Source organism: Lithobates pipiens, unplaced genomic scaffold (assembly GCF_037356315.1).
Source record: "Lithobates pipiens isolate NorthernLeopardFrog02 unplaced genomic scaffold, aLitPip1_a1.2 Scaffold_3, whole genome shotgun sequence".
Classification (NCBI taxonomy): domain Eukaryota; kingdom Metazoa; phylum Chordata; class Amphibia; order Anura; family Ranidae; genus Lithobates; species Lithobates pipiens.
The window spans coordinates 113,649,383-113,667,834 of record NW_027507790.1 but is presented as its reverse complement, the minus strand read 5'-3'; the positions used below and the strand labels follow the sequence as shown (position 1 = coordinate 113,667,834).

At 41.1% G+C, this 18,452-nt stretch overlaps 1 protein-coding gene across 1 annotated transcript in view; it reads left to right on the top strand.

Moving 5' to 3' along the window:
• SNX24 (sorting nexin 24) overlaps positions 1–18,452 on the top strand; it is a 223,717-nt gene that overhangs the window by 121,761 nt on the left and 83,504 nt on the right. The window contains exon 2 of the mRNA XM_077462189.1: positions 9,680–9,763. Within this exon, the coding sequence (XP_077318315.1) occupies positions 9,680–9,763 (84 nt within the window). The remainder of the gene's footprint in view (positions 1–9,679; positions 9,764–18,452) is intronic.

Genomic DNA, 18,452 nt, shown 5'->3' with positions numbered 1-18,452 from the left:
GGCTTATTGTCGTCCTATATACAGATACTCCTGTCTCTGCTGTGGAACTCTGCAGCTCCTCTGGGGGTTACATTAGGTCTCTGTGCTGCCTCTCTGATTAATGCCCTCCTTGTCCTGTGAGTTTTGGTGTGCGGCCGTCTCTTGGCAGGTTTGCTGTTGTGCCATGTTCTTTCCATTTGGTTATGATAGATTTGATGGTGCTCCTAGGGATTATCAAAGCTTTGGATATTTTTCTATAGCCTAACCCTGACTTGTACTACTCAACAACATTGTCCCTTACTTGTAGGGGTGCAACGGATCAAAAAACTCACGGATCAGATCGTTCCTCGTATCAGAGTCACAGATCGGATCATTTTTTGGATCAGCAAATTATTGAATTTGCAAAAACCTGTGAAAATTCCACCACTATATAGTCCCCACTGTAATATCCACAATCACCCCCACTGTAATATCCACGTCATCTCCTCCAATGTAATATTGGCTGAGTATGGCTGGGTATTGGCAGGGTATAGCAGAGTATTGCAGAGTATTGGCAGGGTACGTATTGGCAGGGTATTGCAGAGTATGGAGGGATGGCTGTGACTGCAATTGTCACAGAGCAGCACTGTGGGCACTACAGATGCAGCCCACAGTGCTGCTGCCATCCGATTTCTCCCCTCCACTGTACAGATTTGTACAGAGAGGGGAGAGAGGAACCGGTGTCGTCATGATGCCGGTTTGTTTACAAGTGATGGATCCGTCATTTGATCACGGATCGGTGCCGATCCATTGCACCCCTACTTACTTGTATGGAGAGTTCCTTGGTCTTCATGGTAGTGTTTGGTTAGTGGTGCCTCTTTCTTAGGTGTTGCAGCCTCTGGGGCCTTTCAAAAAGGTGTGTATATGTAATGACAGATCATGTGACCCTTAGATTGCACACAGGTGGACATCTTTTCACTAATTATGTGACTTCTGAAGGTAATTGGTTGCACCAGAGCTTTTTATGGGCTTCATAACAACGGGGGTGAATACATACGCGCATGCCAATTATCATTTTTTTATTCCTGAAAAATAGTTTTATGAATACATTTCTCTAATTTTACTTCACCAACTTAGACTATTGTGTTCTTATCCATCACATATAATTGAGATTAAGCAAACATTGAACTAAGGGCTGTAATGCAACAAATAAGGTAAAAAGCCAAAGGGAGGGGGGGGGGGGGGTGTGAATTCTTTTACAGCCACCAAATCTAAAAACCTATAAGCTGCAATATAATAAATGTTTGCTTTTGGGTTTAAAGTGTTACTAAACCCACAAAAGTAAAATCAGTCTGTGTATGCAGTAAAGCATGCTTGTCATACTGTGGAACCTAAGGGGTTAATCCTCTGCATTGTGTAAAAAGGCTGATACTGTTTTCTCCCCTTCTTCCACTGTCCCCAAACCATTTCCTGTTAGCACAGGGCCTTGGGGACAAGCTGCACATGCTCAGTTTGGGGTGTGTTGCTAGAAAAGTTTTTTTTTTCTTGGTAGAGTGCAATCTGATCAGCACAGGGCCAGTCAGCACTGTCCAGACAGAGGATCAGGGGTCCCGCAGCCTCATAGGACAATCGGGGGAGAATGAAAACTCCTCCTACAAGCTTTAATCGGGCACTGCAAAAGAAAAAAGTAGGGACGGTTGCTGAAGCTGTCGTCCTACAACAATAAAAAGGGGGGAAGTGGACTCGTTACTAATAAACACAGATAAGCTTTGAATAAAAATTGTAAAAAATTGTAAATAAAAATTGACAATAAAAATTGTTATTTATTACATATAAAACACATATATTACAAAAAAAATCTAAACGGGAAAAGAAAGTCGATACAGTAAACATATACTTGTAGACTTCCGGGTGAATTTCTGGGTTTGGAACTCTCTCACAGATTATATAATCCTATACCAGTTTTCGCAACTCGATTCGCCAGGAGGATAAATCTATAAGATAAATAATATGTTTGGAAGCCAATTTAAGATATAATACAATATAGAGAAATACGTTTAAACTAGAAATATATCAAAACCAAGTATATGCCAAATACAGCAACAAGCTTGCATGCAGTCTCTTACCCATGAGTCCAAAGACAGAGGCAAGCTTCAGTCACCAATAACTCCCCCCACAGCGGATATAGGGGGTTTTATCCTGATACTATAGCTAAATAAAAATGTAAATGTATATTGTACAAATGAGTTGTAATAATATCCAATCTGCTGGAATCAGCACTGTCCAGACAGAGGATCAGGGGTCCCGCAGCCTCATGGGACAATTGGGGGAGAATGAAAACTCCACCTACAAGCTTTAACCACACACTGATAGAAGTCCTAAGACTGCTATATACTGCAAATGATAAAAGGTTTTAGCAGCTTATTTTTACTAAAATAATTGCATTTCCATGTTCTGTGTACTGTGGGAGAGCGGATATAGTGAATGCAGGGTTCTGGGTTTAGTAACATTTTAATACTACTTTAACGAACACGCAGTTACTGTATTGTTTCATCGTGCATACATTTAGCCCACCTCCTTACTTTTTTATTTTTTTTTTAGCTGTGCTGTTACTGGTCTTCATATTTCTTGTCTGCGTAATGCTTTACTTGTAATCTTCAGTCCTAATTGTTATTCAAGAATGTATATTTTATTTGGTCTGTTAGGTGATAATATTGTTAAATTACAAACCAATTTCCTAAGCACCCTGTTTGTTTATTTTCATTGAGTAAGTCTTTAGTCTTTACTTTGGCACCTTTAGGTACATGAACCAATTTCCTTGCATTGTGACACACTTTGTCTGCACTTTGTCAGTAAAACTGAGACAAATGTAATGTACATTTCTAGTCTCCAGACAATATACTTATTGTACAGGTGATTATACTATTAAAATAAACCTAAAACAAAACACTTCTATAAAGTCCCACCACAAAGTTTAATCAAGGCAGTAGGTTTCCTTCACTTGATTGGAGAAATTGAGGAGAATGACTGATTTCCAAGCACAAGATGACAAATTGACCTCAACTTGAAAACTCTAGAAGAGGAGATTACCAGCGTAAAATGGGAAAAATTCATAGGGGATCAATTGGATTACAAAGACCTCTACGAATGTGAAGACTTTATGGAAACGCGGCTTTGTCTTTATTTTTTACCATGTGTGCTGAATAGGATGAACTTCTAAAAACAGCACCCAGTGCGGAGGGGATCCTAAGAAATATGCTCGGGACTTGGATTGGTGCAGTCTTTTCTTTTTGTGTCTATTTTAAAATAAACCTGTCACAAACTGTGGAAGTTCAGATTAATCTGTGAAAAATACATAGCAAAACAATCTGAATATTTACATACATTAGTGACTAAATATACACTACTGTGCAAATGTTTGAGGTAGGCGAGGAAAAATGCTGTCTAATGCTTTCAGAAATAAAAGTTTCTGTTTTGTTAATTTATAAAAAAAAAAAAAAAAAGAAGTAAATGGGCAGAAGAGAAATCCAAATCAAATCAATATTTGGTGTGACCACCCTTTGCCTTCAAAACAGCATCAGTTCTTCTAGCTACAGTTGCACAGTTTTTGAAGGAACTTGGCAGGTAGGTTATTCCAAACATCCTGGAAAACTAACCACAGATCCTCTGTGGATGTAGGCTCAAATCCTTTCTAGTCATATAATCCCAAACAGACTTGATGGTGTTGCGATCAGGGCACTGTGAGGGCCAAACCATCACTTCCAGGACTCCTTGTCCTTCCTAATGCGAAGATGGTTCTTAATGACATTGACTGCATGTTTGGAGTTGTTGTCCTGCTGCAGAATACATTTGGGGCCAATCACATGCCTCCCTGATGGTATGGCATAATGGATAAGTATCTGCCTGTATTTCTCAGCATTGAGGACACCATTGATCATGACCAAATCCCCAACTCCATTTGCAGAAATGCAGCCCCAAACTTGCAAGGAACCTCCACCATGCTTCACTGTTTCCTGTACACACTTCGAGCCGGTTCACACAGGGGCAACACGACTTCCAACACGACTTTAAGTTGACCCAGGCCAGGCGACTTTGGCCGTGGCCAATCAGAGAATGAGCTCTCAAGGGGGAACTCCACGCCAAACAAAAAAAAAACGGCATGGGTTCCCCCTCCGGGAGCATACCAGGCCCTTAGGTTTGGTATGGATTTTAAGTGGTAGAGGTAGACAGATGTATCGGCCGATATTTTCCATTTTTTAATTAATCGGCATCGACCGATTGTGCTGATAAAAAGGCAGATTATAACTACAGCGCGACTTGCAAATGACTTCTTTGAGTCTTCAGTGAAGCGACTTTCCTCTCTGGGAAGTCTGCCAAGAAAAGAGCAAAGAGATACAATGTTTACACTTCTGAATGAACTGAGCCCTGGGTGTAGAGTTCTCAGTTTAACCATTTAAAGACTAAATCTTTTCTGGCACTTGTTGCTTAGAAGTAAAAATCCTGTATTTTCTGCCAGAAAATCACTTGGAACCCCCAAAAATTATATATATATATATATATATATATATATATATTTTTAGCAGAGATCCTAGGGAATAAAATAGCAGTTGTTGCGATATTTTATGTCACACGGCATTTGCGCAGAGGTCTTTCAAACGCAATTTTTTGTAAAAAAAATACACGAATGATTTAAAAAAAAAAAAAAAACTAAAACAGTAAAGTTAGCCCATTTTTTTTTTCATCCAAAAGTTTTGATTACCTGTTTTTATTTAATATTGAATATATCGTTTTTTTTTTTTTTTTTTTTTATCTAAATTATACATACAAGTAAACTGATTGGAGGTTTGTGTTGTTTAATAAATGTAAGAAATTTTCTGTATCACTTATTAAGGCTGCTTTCACACTGGAGCGGGCAGCGGTGCTATTTGGCTGCTAGTGGGGCGCATATAACCCAGCTAGCGACCGAGGAAGAGGTTAAATGCGCCCATGAAGCGCCGCTGCCAAATCGTATTGCATGTGCTTTGGCAGTGATACCCATTCATATCAATGGGCAGGAGTGGTGGAGGAGCGGTATACGCCACTCCAAAGGTGCTGCTTGCAGGTCTTTTTTTAACATCTTGCCAGCGCATCGCCTCAGTGTGCGAGTACACTGTCTTTCACACAGACTGCAGGGGAGCCATTTTGCAGGCACTTTACAGGCGCTATTTTTAGGCCAAAAGCGCCTGAAAAACGCCCCAGTGGGAAAGGTGTCTGTTAGATTTTATGAGATAAGGGGGGAAATTAAATAATGGGCCTAACATATCGGCCCAAAAAAATCGGCATCATATATCGGCCGCCGTGATTTCTAAATATCGGCATCGGCCAGAGAAAAACCCATATAGGTCGACCTCTAATCGGAGGTATAGCTTTTTGGCTGCAATTCTTCCATGAAGACCACTCCTGGCCAGATTTCTCCAGACATTTAATGGATGTCCCCGAGTCCCACCAGTTTCCACCAGTTCTGTGCTGATGGCACTGCTGGACATCTTCCAGTGAAGGGGAGGTAAGCATGATGTGTCTCTCATCTGCTGCATTAGCTTTCCTTGGCCAGTCACTGCATCTACATTCCTCAATGTTTTTGTGCTTCTTTAAAAGAGCATCTTGAAATCCCAGTCTGCTTTGAAATCTGCCTGGGGGAGACCTTGCTGATGCAATATAAATACCTTGTGTCTTGTTGCTGTGCTCAGTCTTGCCATGGTGTGTGACCTGTGACATGAAACTGTCTTCTACAACCTCACCTTAGTAGTAGAGTTTGGCTGTTCCTTGCCCAGTTTCAAGCCTCCTACACAGCTGTTACCGTTCTAAATGAATCACTGTTTTATAACATACACATAAGTTTGATGATCATTAGCACCTGCTTGGTATAACTAGTTAATCATATACATGACTAATCCTACAAAATCCCTGATTTTGAGCAAAGGTAAGAATTGATGCTCGTTTGAAGCCAAAGCATAATTACACCAAATATTTTATTTTGATTTTTTTTTTTCTGTTCACTAACTTTGCATTTTATAAATTAATACAAATCAACAAGTAAAATATATATTTTTGAAAGCATTCTTACTTTACAGCATTTCTTCACACCTGCCTAAAACTTTTGCAACGTACTGTATATGCAGATATTGAACCTTGGTGTAATATTCAAGCTTGGTCCGCTATCAAGCATCCCTGTTGAACCTTAATGTAATTGCTTGGTGTCCTTGACCAGTTTGATAGGGAGGGAGGTAGTATGGTGGTAACACACACACGTGCACACACACCATCCTCAAGATTTGTTAAGATGTCCTTCCGCATCGCTCACTAGGCTATGGAGAGCTACGTTTTTTTTCTACATTATAACATTATAAATTATACGTCCTCTGTGGCATAGTCAAATTATGTAACACAGTTTCTTTATAGATTGGCCATATACCAGCATAGAAAATCGGCGTACTTAAAAATAAAAAAATAAAAATCTGCATCTAATCAGCCCGTTCTCCCAATGCTTGTCCATAGTTCTGTTCTGGTCTACTTCTGTTACACATTCTTATTTTTTAGTTTTTTTCCCCCCAAAATTGTGTTTTTCCTTATTTTTGCCCTCGTTTTAAAGTTAATTCCAAACAAAACATTTATTTTATTATGGACAGATAGCAGAAGATCCCCAGCATGCTTTTTATATCTGTTTGGGGAAATGTCCTTGTGTTTCCTGTCTTCCTGGTACTGGGGCAGGAAGTGACATGAAATTTCTTTTAATGAAGCCATAGTAGAAAGTGGTTAAAGACTGTTTTTGTTTTTTTGTGATCTTTATACCAGTTTGGGAAATTTCTACTCACTCCCTTCTATGGGCACCCTGTATGTCACAGTGGGGTTTATTTACTAGAAGCAAGAGAGGGCATGAATCACAATTCTGCAGAGAAAATAAAAAGCTTCCAACTTCAGCTTGTTTAATTAACTTTAGCCATAAAACCTGGAAGCTGATTAGTTTCTTTGCTGAATTGTGACTTATTTTGCCCTCTCTAGCTTTAGTAAATAAAACCCCAGTGTGATAAGATACTATAGGGACAGAAAATGAAACGTCGCCAGCCCCCAGGGAACCATCCACCAATCCCTGATGTTCTGAGATCTTAGCCTTTTTCAGTCTACCCAAAACTAAAAAGGAAATAAGATTTTGCCAAAATTGGCCATTTATTGTCTATTTTGTTGGTCACTTTACTCCAGACTCTTGGTTGGGCTGCTACATGCAGGATGTTTATTTACATCAAGACAATCCATTCCATCATGGGAAGGATCACAGTAAAAAGGTAGAAAGTTATAAAATGGAGAAGAGAAAGGAAAAAAAAATGATGATGAAGAATGCGCATATGTTGTGGGTAGATAATGTTATAAAGGTGACAAAGTGACAAGCTATGTCAATCATGGCAAGATTCCTGATCCTTTGAGGTGGAAGGGGTTTAGATCAGCATATGTGGTCATTACAAAAACAGGGTGCTATGACTTTTTAGACATTTTAATGGGGAAGTTTAGGATCATTGTCAGTGGATTGGGTCACCGATGATTGACAGGGTGTTGCTTGAAGAACATTTTTAGTTGTTACTTTGGATTGGGTTAGAACTTTGCCTTTTCAATCTCCTGGTGTTCCTTTCATCTTTTAGGAGCCCCCGTCTGTGTAGCTTGTCATCTGTTTGCATCTCCAACCCCTGACCCCTGTGTCACTGGCATGTCATATTTGGACTCCTAATTAGAGAGTCTGTAGAGGCCACTTTTTTGGCTCTTTAACCTTCCAGTGGCTGTTGCTAGTTGCAAATGCTGTCATAGGTGTCACACACAAAATAAACATAGGCGTACCATATTGTTTGTGTAGGAAGTGGATGGGACAAAGCACCCAGCTGAGACCAGAGATAAATATACAGATTACAGAAAAATTAACCTGTCTAAGCTAAACATTCAAGTGTTGTGCTTTTGTCATTTGCAGTGCACATTTATTGTGTTATTTATTGCATAGGATTAGCGCATTTAAAGCAGGACTCAGGGTAAACTAATAAATACATCACTAAAATATGCATTTAGTACTGTTTTACCTTTCAAAAGATTTCTAGTTTTTTTCAGCTGGTCTTGGGATTCACATATTTACACCAGTTCTATTTGGAATGGTGTGTTAAAGAATAACTGTAATTAAGGAGAGGCTATCTATTTAGTGGTGGATGGTCTCTCCAATGCAGTGAATGAAGAGTCTAGTAATGATGCTGACTTATTGTCTTATTGGCAGGCTGGATGACAACAGAAGTTGCAAAGCTGAAGTGGATATGTACTATTTTAAATTTTTATTTTTTGTGGGTTTCAAGCCATTTTTTTTAGCTTTATCATGCTCTTTTGCATCTTTTTGGGCACTTGGGTGTCTTTTCTGCTCGAAATCGCCTCTCAAAAACGCGTTTACAGTTGTTTTTCCTCATTCTGTCTCAGAAGTGTACAGCTGGCAGGTATGAACCTCAGGGTTCAGCAATGACAAAAAAAAAAATGAATAAAGGCCAATATACCTGAGAACAAAAACATTGCCTCCCCCTAATTCATACCCATGCTACATGCTCTTACTGCACCATAGGAGATGGGGGGAAAAAAAAGCTTTTACCTTGTGATAATTTAAAGGCAATAGGCAGCATGGGTAGGAGGAAGGTGGTGGTGGGGGGGAGAGGGGTCACAGCATTTTAAACCTCAGCTATGTTAACCTTTGCTTCCACTTTAGGTGATTTTTTTTTAACGTGACTAATTGTAGGCGCATCTGTTGTAAAACTTTTTTAAAAAGTATGTAAAATTAAGTGATTTTTTTATTTCCTATAAATATCCTCATTCAGACATTCACTTACATTACAAGGTTTTACCTGCTTGTAGGCTGCAGTAACTAACGATGTGTTCTATATGTAAGGCTAATGAAATTGCAGTACTAGTGTTTACCAGCAGGTGACACCTGTAATTGCAGCTTCCGGTGCACACTAGTGCAACTTTGATGCAACTTTTACACACTGATGTTTAAGTTGCTAGAAAGTCACATCAAAGTAGTAGTTGCATTAATTGGAACTGGTACCATTGCAATCAATGGGCTGCAACTTGTCATATGACTATGTGTTGAAAGTTGTATGACAAGCTTCATCAGTGTGAACAGAGCCGTAATGGCCTTGGAAGCTGCAATTAGAGGGCTCATCTGCTGGTAAACACTCATTTCATTAGCCCTACATATAGACCATACCATTAGTTACTGCAGCCTACAAAAAGGTAGTACGATATAATGTAAGCAAATGTCTGAATTAGGATATTTATAGGAAATAATCACTTCATTGTACATCCTTGAAGGGGAGAGGTTCCCACCCATGGAAGTATCTGGGGGTCAGAATCTGGGGATTTCCTTTTTTAGCTAGTGATCCTTTGTGATAGATTACTGTAACTGTTTGTAATAGATAAGAATAGGGTGTTTGATAGGGTGTTTGATTCACAGTTGTACATGGAAGATATTTTTAAAGCACTGTGTTCTTTTATGTAATCTAGCAAAAGACAAAAGAAATGGGCATTTAACGATAGTCTCTTGATACATATGAGATATTATCAAATTGTACATAGCATATGCATTTTAAAACAAAAATTATTAGCGTATTATTATATGCATTTTATTCTAATTTGCAAGTTTATTATTGTATTTATGTTCTCATTTCAGGTTTTTAGAATTGTGGTACTTGTGAATGGAAGAAAACATTTTGTGGAGAAGAGGTACAGTGAATTCCATGCACTCCATAAAAAGGTAATGCTTGCTACTGCAAAACGGGTGTTTCTTTCTAATGTTAAGGCCCCTTTCATGCAGCCTGTTAGCTGCATTCTCCAGATTACAGCTGCAAATTTTTGCAGCTGAAATTACCATGGGCATGTGAAGAGCCGTGGTCGCTCAGCCTATATAAACTAATGATGGGCTGACAGTGGCTGATGCTGTTCACATGTAGCTGCGCACACAGCATTTACCTGCAAATATCCCAGTCTGGATGTAATCGGCTGTATCTAGTAGTTCAACTACTGCCTACCTACTGAGGGGGTCCTGTATTGGAGGCAATGTATACAGGGACGGTCCCAACACTGATGATGTCATCACGCTAGGCAGATTTAAGTTTGTCCCAGTGTGATGAGCCATTCCCATGCTTTTGTCGGTTATGATGTGAGATGAGTTTTAATCTACATTTGTGTGTAAGTGTTTTTAATCCTTGGCTTTTAAAGTGGTTGTAAAGCTTAGTTGTTTTATTTAAAAAAAAAAAACTAACGTCTATACTTGCCTGCTCTGTGCAATGCTTTTGCACAGAGCAGCCCTGATCCTCATCTTCTGGGGTCCCTTGCTGGTGCTCCAGGCTCCTTCTCTTCATCGGGGGCCCCCTCGGAAAGCTGCTTTCATGGGGACACCCGTGTGGCCTCACTCTGGAGTGTTGCTGCGTCCATTTACACAGACAGCGGGACTCTGCCACGCCCCAACGTCACAGGATTTGATTGACAGCAGTGGGAACCAATGACTCTTGCTGCGATCAATCTGTCCAGTGAGGAGAGAGACAGTGGCTGGAGCCACTGCGCTCTTGAACATTGCTGAATCGGGCTCAGGTAAGAAAAAGGGGGGCGGGGGGCACTGAAGCACAGAAGGTTTTTCACCTTAAGGCTTTATAACCACTTTAAGTAAATGCAGAGGGCACTATAGAGTTTCTTCTTCTTCTATGGCAGTTGAACATATGGAGATAAATACTGATGTCTGGATTATCCATTTTACTGAAGTGTGGCCTCATGTTGATTTACCCCTTAAAGGGTCAATGGTAACCTCATATCTAATTAGGGGTCATATTGTGGAGGTGAGAAGCGATGAGCGTCACAAGGTGGAAGTGTGTTACACTGCAAAGATTGAAGAGTGAATATTGGGCACGTACTCTATTCACTTTGGAAGGGGATTTCATCACTAATGAACTTTTAATATATTGGTTTACGTTCTTGGAGTTGGACTTATGTCACACGTTGGCTTTAAAGCGTAACTTCACTTTTGCTGAGAGAAAACATTCCCCTCTAAGTGATCTGTGTACATTGCAAGTATTTTAATTAGGGTTGTTACTGATTAAAATTTTCGTGTTCGATTAATCAATTTTTTTTTTTAAATCGATTAATCGACTAATTTCCATTAATTGTAACGCACATACAGATCCAACTACTTTTAGCTGATCTATGGAGTACAGTCAGCAGCAGACTAGTTTAGGCGATAAGCCTTGTTCACAGCACTCATGTATGTTAAAAAGCATGAACATTTATACATAAAAGACTGTCACATGACTACTGCTCCTCTCCAATCAGCAATGTGTTCAATTAAAGTCAGGTGATTGGTTACAAATTGTCAACAGATGTATAGATGACAAACGAGAAGCAAATAGTCTACAACACTTTAGATACAAAACATCCAAAGAATATATATAAGATATATATAAGAGAATGTTTAATGAAAAAAATGTATAGATTAAAAAAATCATATTGCTTGATGTGAAATATAAAGACTATAAATGAAAGATAGTGTACATTCAGGGCCGACTTGCACTACTGCATAGTGCCTTATCGCATGTGATTTGCACCACAGTGCAAATTACATGTGATGTCTGTGCGATGCGACTCCAGCGACACAGATAGTACAGCTTAAATCGCATCACATTCGGACTAAACTCGCACAGGACCCATGCGATCCCAATTGTGCCCGAACCGACAGTTCGCAGTGAGACACGAAAGCTGAAATGGGGGTGTCACTAACAATGTATTGACACTCCCCAGCAGTTCTCATATAGCAGTGCGAACTGCCGTGTGAGTCGGTGCGATGCGGAAACCCGCAGTAGATTCACAGGGCTCCCGCATCGTAGCAGTGTGAACCAGGCCCCAAAGTGTATCACAAGTGATGGGCATAATACAATGTCCATTTCTCCAAGACTTTTTTTTTTACTTATTTCATAAAAAGGTCTACATCATAGCGGTGGTTCATTCACGCAGTTGCCCTTGTCTGTAGGTGGAAAATCCTCCAAACTTCATGTAAAAGAAGTACAAGGTGGATGTCGTCCCCCCCCCCCCCCCCCCCCACGTGAGGATAGTTTAACTCTTTCCAACCCTGAGTGCGAGAAGGATGCCATATTGTCATTATGTTCATACTTAAAGTACTTAACCACCTTCAGACCGGACCATTTTGCTGGTAAATGACCAGAGGTCTTTTTACAATTTGGCACTGCGCTGCTTTAACTGGTAATTGCGCGGTCATGCAATGTTGTACCCAAACAAAATTTGCGTCCTTTTCTTCCCACAAATAGAGCTTTCTTTTGATGGTATTTGATTGCCTCTGCGATTTTTATTTTTTGCGATATAAACGTAAAAAGACCGCAAATTTTGAAAAAAAATGATATTTTCTACTTTTTGTTATTAGAAAAATCCAATAAACTCAATTTTAGTCATACATTTAGGCCAAAATGTATTCAGCCACATGTCTTTGGTAAAAAAAAGTCAATAATTGTATATTTATTGGTTTGCGCAAAAGTTGTCACATCTACAAACTAAGGTACGTTTTCTGGAATTTACGCAGCTTTTAGTTTACGACTGCCTATCTCATTTCTTGAGGTGCTAAAATGGCAGGGCATTACAAACCCCCCCCAAATGACCCCATTTTGGAAAGTAGACACCCTAAGGAAATTGATAAGTGGCATGTTGAGCCCATTGAATATTTTATTTTTTTGCCTCAAGCGATTGAATAATGACAAAAAAAATTTTTATTTTTTTTACACAAAGTTGTCACTAAATGATATATTGCTCACACATGCTATGGGCATATGTGAAATGACACCCCAAAATCAATTCTGCTGCTTCTCCTGAGTACGGGGATACCACATATGTGGGACTTTTTGGGAGCCTAGCCGCGTACGGGGCCCCGAAAACCAAGCACTGCCTTCAGGCTTTCTAAGGGCGTAAATTTTTGAGTTCACTTCTCACTACCTATTACAGTTTTGAAGGCCATAAAATGCCAAGATGGCACAAAACCCCCACAAATGACCCCATTTTAGAAAGTAGATACCCCAAGCTATTTGCTGAGAGGCATGTTGAGTCCATGGAATATTTTATATTTTGCCACAAGTTGCGGGAAAATGACAAACTTTTTTTTTTTTTTCTCACAAAGTTGTCACTAAATGATATATTGCTCACGCATGCCATGGGCATATGTGAAATGACACCCCAAAATAAATTCTGCTGCTTCTCCTGAGTACGGGGATACCACATATGTGGGACTTTTTGGGAGCCTAGCCGCGTACGGGGCCCCGAAAACCAAGCACCGCCTTCAGGCTTTCTAAGGGCGTTACAGTTTTGAAGGCCATAAAATGCCAAGATGGCACAAACCCCCCCCCAAATGACCCCATTTTGGAAAGTAGACACCCCTAAATTTAGGGGTACACTAGTGAGACTAGGTAATAAATGGCGGGTGCCCTGAAACTATAAAAAAAATAACTAACCAACCAGCGTCACCTGTAACAGTTATATGGTGATCACTGGTGAAAGGGTTAACTAGGGGGCAATCAGGGGGCTTTATGCGGTAGTATATGGGGGTCCCTGGCGCTATAAAAAGCTGCGGCGAACCTAAATACCTACCTGCCTAACTAGCGTCACCTGTGACACTAATACAGCGATCAGAAAAACTATCGCTTATTAGGCTGGGTTCACACTGGAGCGATGCGGGAACACCATGAATCCGCGGCGGGTTCCCGCATCGCATGCCTCCCGGCGGCAGTTCACACTGCCCTATGCGAACTGCTGGGAGTGTCAGTGAAATGTTAATGACACCCCCAGATCAGTTCGCATATCGCAGTGCGATCTGCAAACTCGGATCGCATGGTGTGAACACCCATGCGATCCGATTCTGCTGCGGGCCAAAAAAAGGGTCCCGTGCGAATTTGCGGCGGGTGCGACACGAATTCAGCCATACTATCTGTATGGCTGAACTCGAATCGCACAGAGATCGGATGTGATTTGCACTGCAGTGCGGTGCGAATCACATTCGTTCTCATAAACCGCTGCAATGTGAACCCAGCCTTAGTGACACTGGCGACGGGGGGTGATCACGGGGTTAAACCTTTATTGGGGGGGTTAGGGGGGCACATTAGAACTAAAGGGGGCTAACCCTAACTGCCCTAACAGTTATTACAGTCACAAATGACACCAATGCAAAAAAAAAAAAAGCAATTGGTGTCACTGTGACTGGGGGGGCAGGGGTAATTGGGGGGTGATCGGGGGGTAAAGGGGGGGGTGTGAGTGTGCCTGGCATGTTCTACTGTATGTGTGGTGTGTTGGTGCAACTCACCGAACCTCTCTCCTCGGTGCCGGAATGAAAAATACCGACACGGAGGAGAGAATACATCACTTCCTCTCCTGTGTTTACATTACAGGAGAGGAAGTGATGTCACGGGACATTTTCATTCGTCGGGAGCGATCGCGAGGGGGTGGCCATGAATGAATGGCCGTCCCCTCGTCCGGGATCACTCCCGAATGAATACCGACCGCCGCAGGCACCGGGCGGGGGCCCGATCGGGCCCCCGACCGGCGGGCAGGCAAGGACGTACATGTAAGCCCTTATGCCTGCCCGTGCCATTCTGTCGACGTACATCGTCGTGCGGCGGTCGGCAAGTGGTTAAAGACACATTTGATAAGCCTTTATCTGTGCTGTAAGATGCACCATGAAAATGTTTGCCGATTCGCGTTCTCAGTGGTCTCATGGTGCAACCCACATATTGTTTGTTACATTTATTGCATTCCTGAACATATACAACATTACTAGTGCCACAGCTGATATATTTACGGATCATAAATTCTCATTCTGTGGCACATGAAATTGCTGTCTTGTGTTGTCTGGCGTGTCTACTACAAAAACGTCATGTGTTATTGTTAGTGTAGACTTCTGAGAAAGTCAGTGAGCCAATCACACACGCAGGAAATGATGTTTCTGTGGGGGGGCGTTCTATACACAGTCTGTGTACAGAACACCTCCAGGTAGCCATATTGCATTGCACTTTACAGAAAGTTACAGAGCTGCAGATTGAAAAGGAAAGGTCATTTTCAATAACATTCAATAACAATATGATTTGTGTCTCAATTGTATATGCTATATATATATTTTTATTTTTTTATTTGCTATTTTATTTCCCCAATGATAGTGGAGTTGCTTTATAGATTATAATAATAATCTGACATTTTTGCATTGACTATCTGTTACAATATTTATTATGAAGTCACCTCAGCACATTTTATTTTTTGTTTTTGATTTGGGATGTATTTATTTGCTCTCACACATTAGATTACATAATATAGGGGGGTAGCACCGCACTATATTGGTTATTCTCATTTCAGCTGGAGGAATCTGACGCTGGAATCCAAAGAATGCAGCTAACCATCCGTGTAAAGGAGGCCTAACTGTGCCAAAGTTCACCCTAAATTTGTGCTGGATTGGAGAACCAAATTTAGCTGTTTTCTGTCCAATTAGTGAAAATGCAGAGCTTTTGCTGAGTAGTTTGGACTCCTGTCTGCATCACCAGAATGCCCATAGACAATTGAAAATGCTTGGGAATTATGTTTAAACCCTACTAGATGCCCCTGTGAAGAATGCATGGGTTTTCTCCCACTAAATAATCCAACACCTCAGCATTGTTCGCATATTGTCAGAATTGCCCATTGTCACATTAGCGTCTAAATCAGGGGTGCCCAACCTTTTATAGAGCGAGGGCCACTTAAGTGACTTGGTAACTGGTTGCGGGCCACAATGAGCAGAACGGACTGATGACAGGTCTGTGTCCACTCGGCATATGCAGAGCAGACACAACCCACTCAACTCTAATGGCCATCTGATCCACCCAGACTGAAGTGGATGGATCCGTTTACATCTGCCACTCCCATAGAGGTGAATGGAGGGTCCGATCGGGTCAGCCAGAAAAATGGACATGTGGATCCGATCAGATTGATCATGTGAAAGGGGCCTAAGGCTGCTTTCATGCTGATGCGCTGCAGTTTACCCGCAGTTCAGGTGCAGTACAGTGCACCTGTGGCTTTCCTGCGGGTTAGCTGCACTAAGCCATAGACTATTATATCTTGCAGGTGTGGTGCACTTTCTGAAAGCGCACCAAAACTCCTGCGGATCAGTTTGAAAGCAGCTCAGTAACCTCTGCAGAAGAGATATGCCCATATATACACTGTATATTTAGAGTATAAACTTACCTCTAATGATCTTCCATTCAGGAATCTCCATTGCTACAGGTATTGCCAGCTTTTGCAGGCAGAGTGAAATTGGTATCATAATAACTGTGACAGGAGCCGGCTGTGGAGGGAGCAGAGCCACATAAGCTACTGCTTTCTGTATAGTTCCAGCTCTATTCAGAACACTGATACAGTGACTCTGGGATGGTAGGTCAGGAACCTACAATATGGGCTTGCTGACCCGACATCCCAGAGCAGGAGGTCGTGGCCCACATCAGAAGGCGCAATGGCCACATGTGGCCCATGGGTCAGTGGTTGGGCTCCCCTGGTCTAAGTTGTCAAGATTGCTTGTTAGCAAATTGTCACAATTGCCAGTTTGTTGCCCCATATAGTCAAAATTGCCCACATAGAGTGTCCTGTTTGTGCATTTTTTACCTATGTATTGTCACAATTGGCTGTTTTCTGACTCGTAGTGCAATGTTTGCCTGTTTTCTGTCTGCATATTGTAACAGCTGACTGTTGCCTGTTTATTGTAAATCATTGGCCATTTGAAGCCTATATTGTCAAGATATCCATTTTTGCTTATGTACAGTAAGGGAAAAAAGCATTTGATCCCCTGCTGATTTTGTAAGTTTGCCCTCTGATGGAGAAATAATCAGGCTATAATTTTAATGGTAGGTCTATTTTAACAGTGAGAGAAAGAAAAACAACAGTCCTATTAAAGGAAGTGCTCATAATCTCATCTTGTTACCTGTATAAAAGACACCTGTCCACAGAAGCACTCAAATCAATCAGATTCCAAGCTCTCCACCATGGCCAAGACCAAAGAGCTGTCCAAGGATGTCAAGGGCAAGATTGTAGACCTACACAAGGCTGAAATGGTGTACAAGACCATCACCAAGCAGCTTAGTGAGAGGGTGACAACAGTTGGTGCCATTATTTGCAAATGGAAGAAACACAAAATAACTGTCAATCTCCCTCGGTCTGGAGCACCCATGCAAGATCTCACCTCGTAAAGTTACAATGATCATGAGAACGGCGTAGAATCAGCCCAGAACTACACAGGAGAATCTTGTCAAGGCATCTGGGACCATATATGCCAAGAAAACAATTGGTAACATACCACACCATAAAGGAATGAAATCCTGAAGCGCCCGCAAGGTCCCCCTGCTCAAGAAGGTACATGTACAGGCCCGGCTGAAGTTTGCTAATGAACATCTAAATGATTCAGAGGAGAACTGGGTGAAAGTGCTGTGGTCAGATTCCAACTTTGTTCGAGACTTCGGCCAGTCGATGGACGTACTGGGGTGTCCCCTCTCACTACTTGTAATAACAGCCAAGCAGTTGCTTGGCTGCATTGGTTGTTATTTCAAGAAAGCTGAAATAAATGAATTGTATCTATATAACATATGTATATAGATTTATTTGTGTGGGTTATAAGGGGTCCATGTGATTGGAGCAGAGATCAGTGTTCACTAAATGAAAGCCCAACCTCCCCACAGTTAGTAACACACCCCTAGGAACACTTAACCCCTACACTGCCACCCACTGGTTAACCCCTTCACTGCCAGTGTCATTTACACAGGAATCACTGCATTTATATAGCAGTGATTACTGTATAAATGACAATGGTCCCAAAAATGTGTCAAAAATGTCCGATGGGTCCCCCACAATGTCACAGTCGCAATAAAAATCGCTGATCGCCGCCATTACTAGTAAAAAAAAAATAATAAAAAATTATTAATAAAAATGCTATAAAACTATCCCTATTTTGTAAACGCTATAACTTTTGCGCAAACCAATCAATAATCGCTTATTGTGATTTTTTTTTTTTTTTACCAAAAATATGTAGAAGAATACGTATCGGCCTAAACTGAGGGAAAAAATGTTTTTTTATATATTTTTTGGGGATATTTATTATAACAAAAAGTAAAAAATAATGCGTTTTTTTCAAAATTGTCGCTCTATTTTTGTTTATAGCGCAGAAAATAAAAACCGCAGGGGTGATCAAATACCACCAAAAGAAAGCTCTATTTGTGGGAAAAAAGGACGTCAATTTTGTTTGGGAGCCACATTCGCACGACCGCGCAATTGTCAGTTAAAGCGACGCAGTGCCGAATCGCAAAAAGTGGTCTGGTCTTTGACCAGCAAATTGGTCCGGTCTGAAAGTGGTTAAAACTGGACGTCCAGATGCCTAATCATAATGCGTGGAAGGG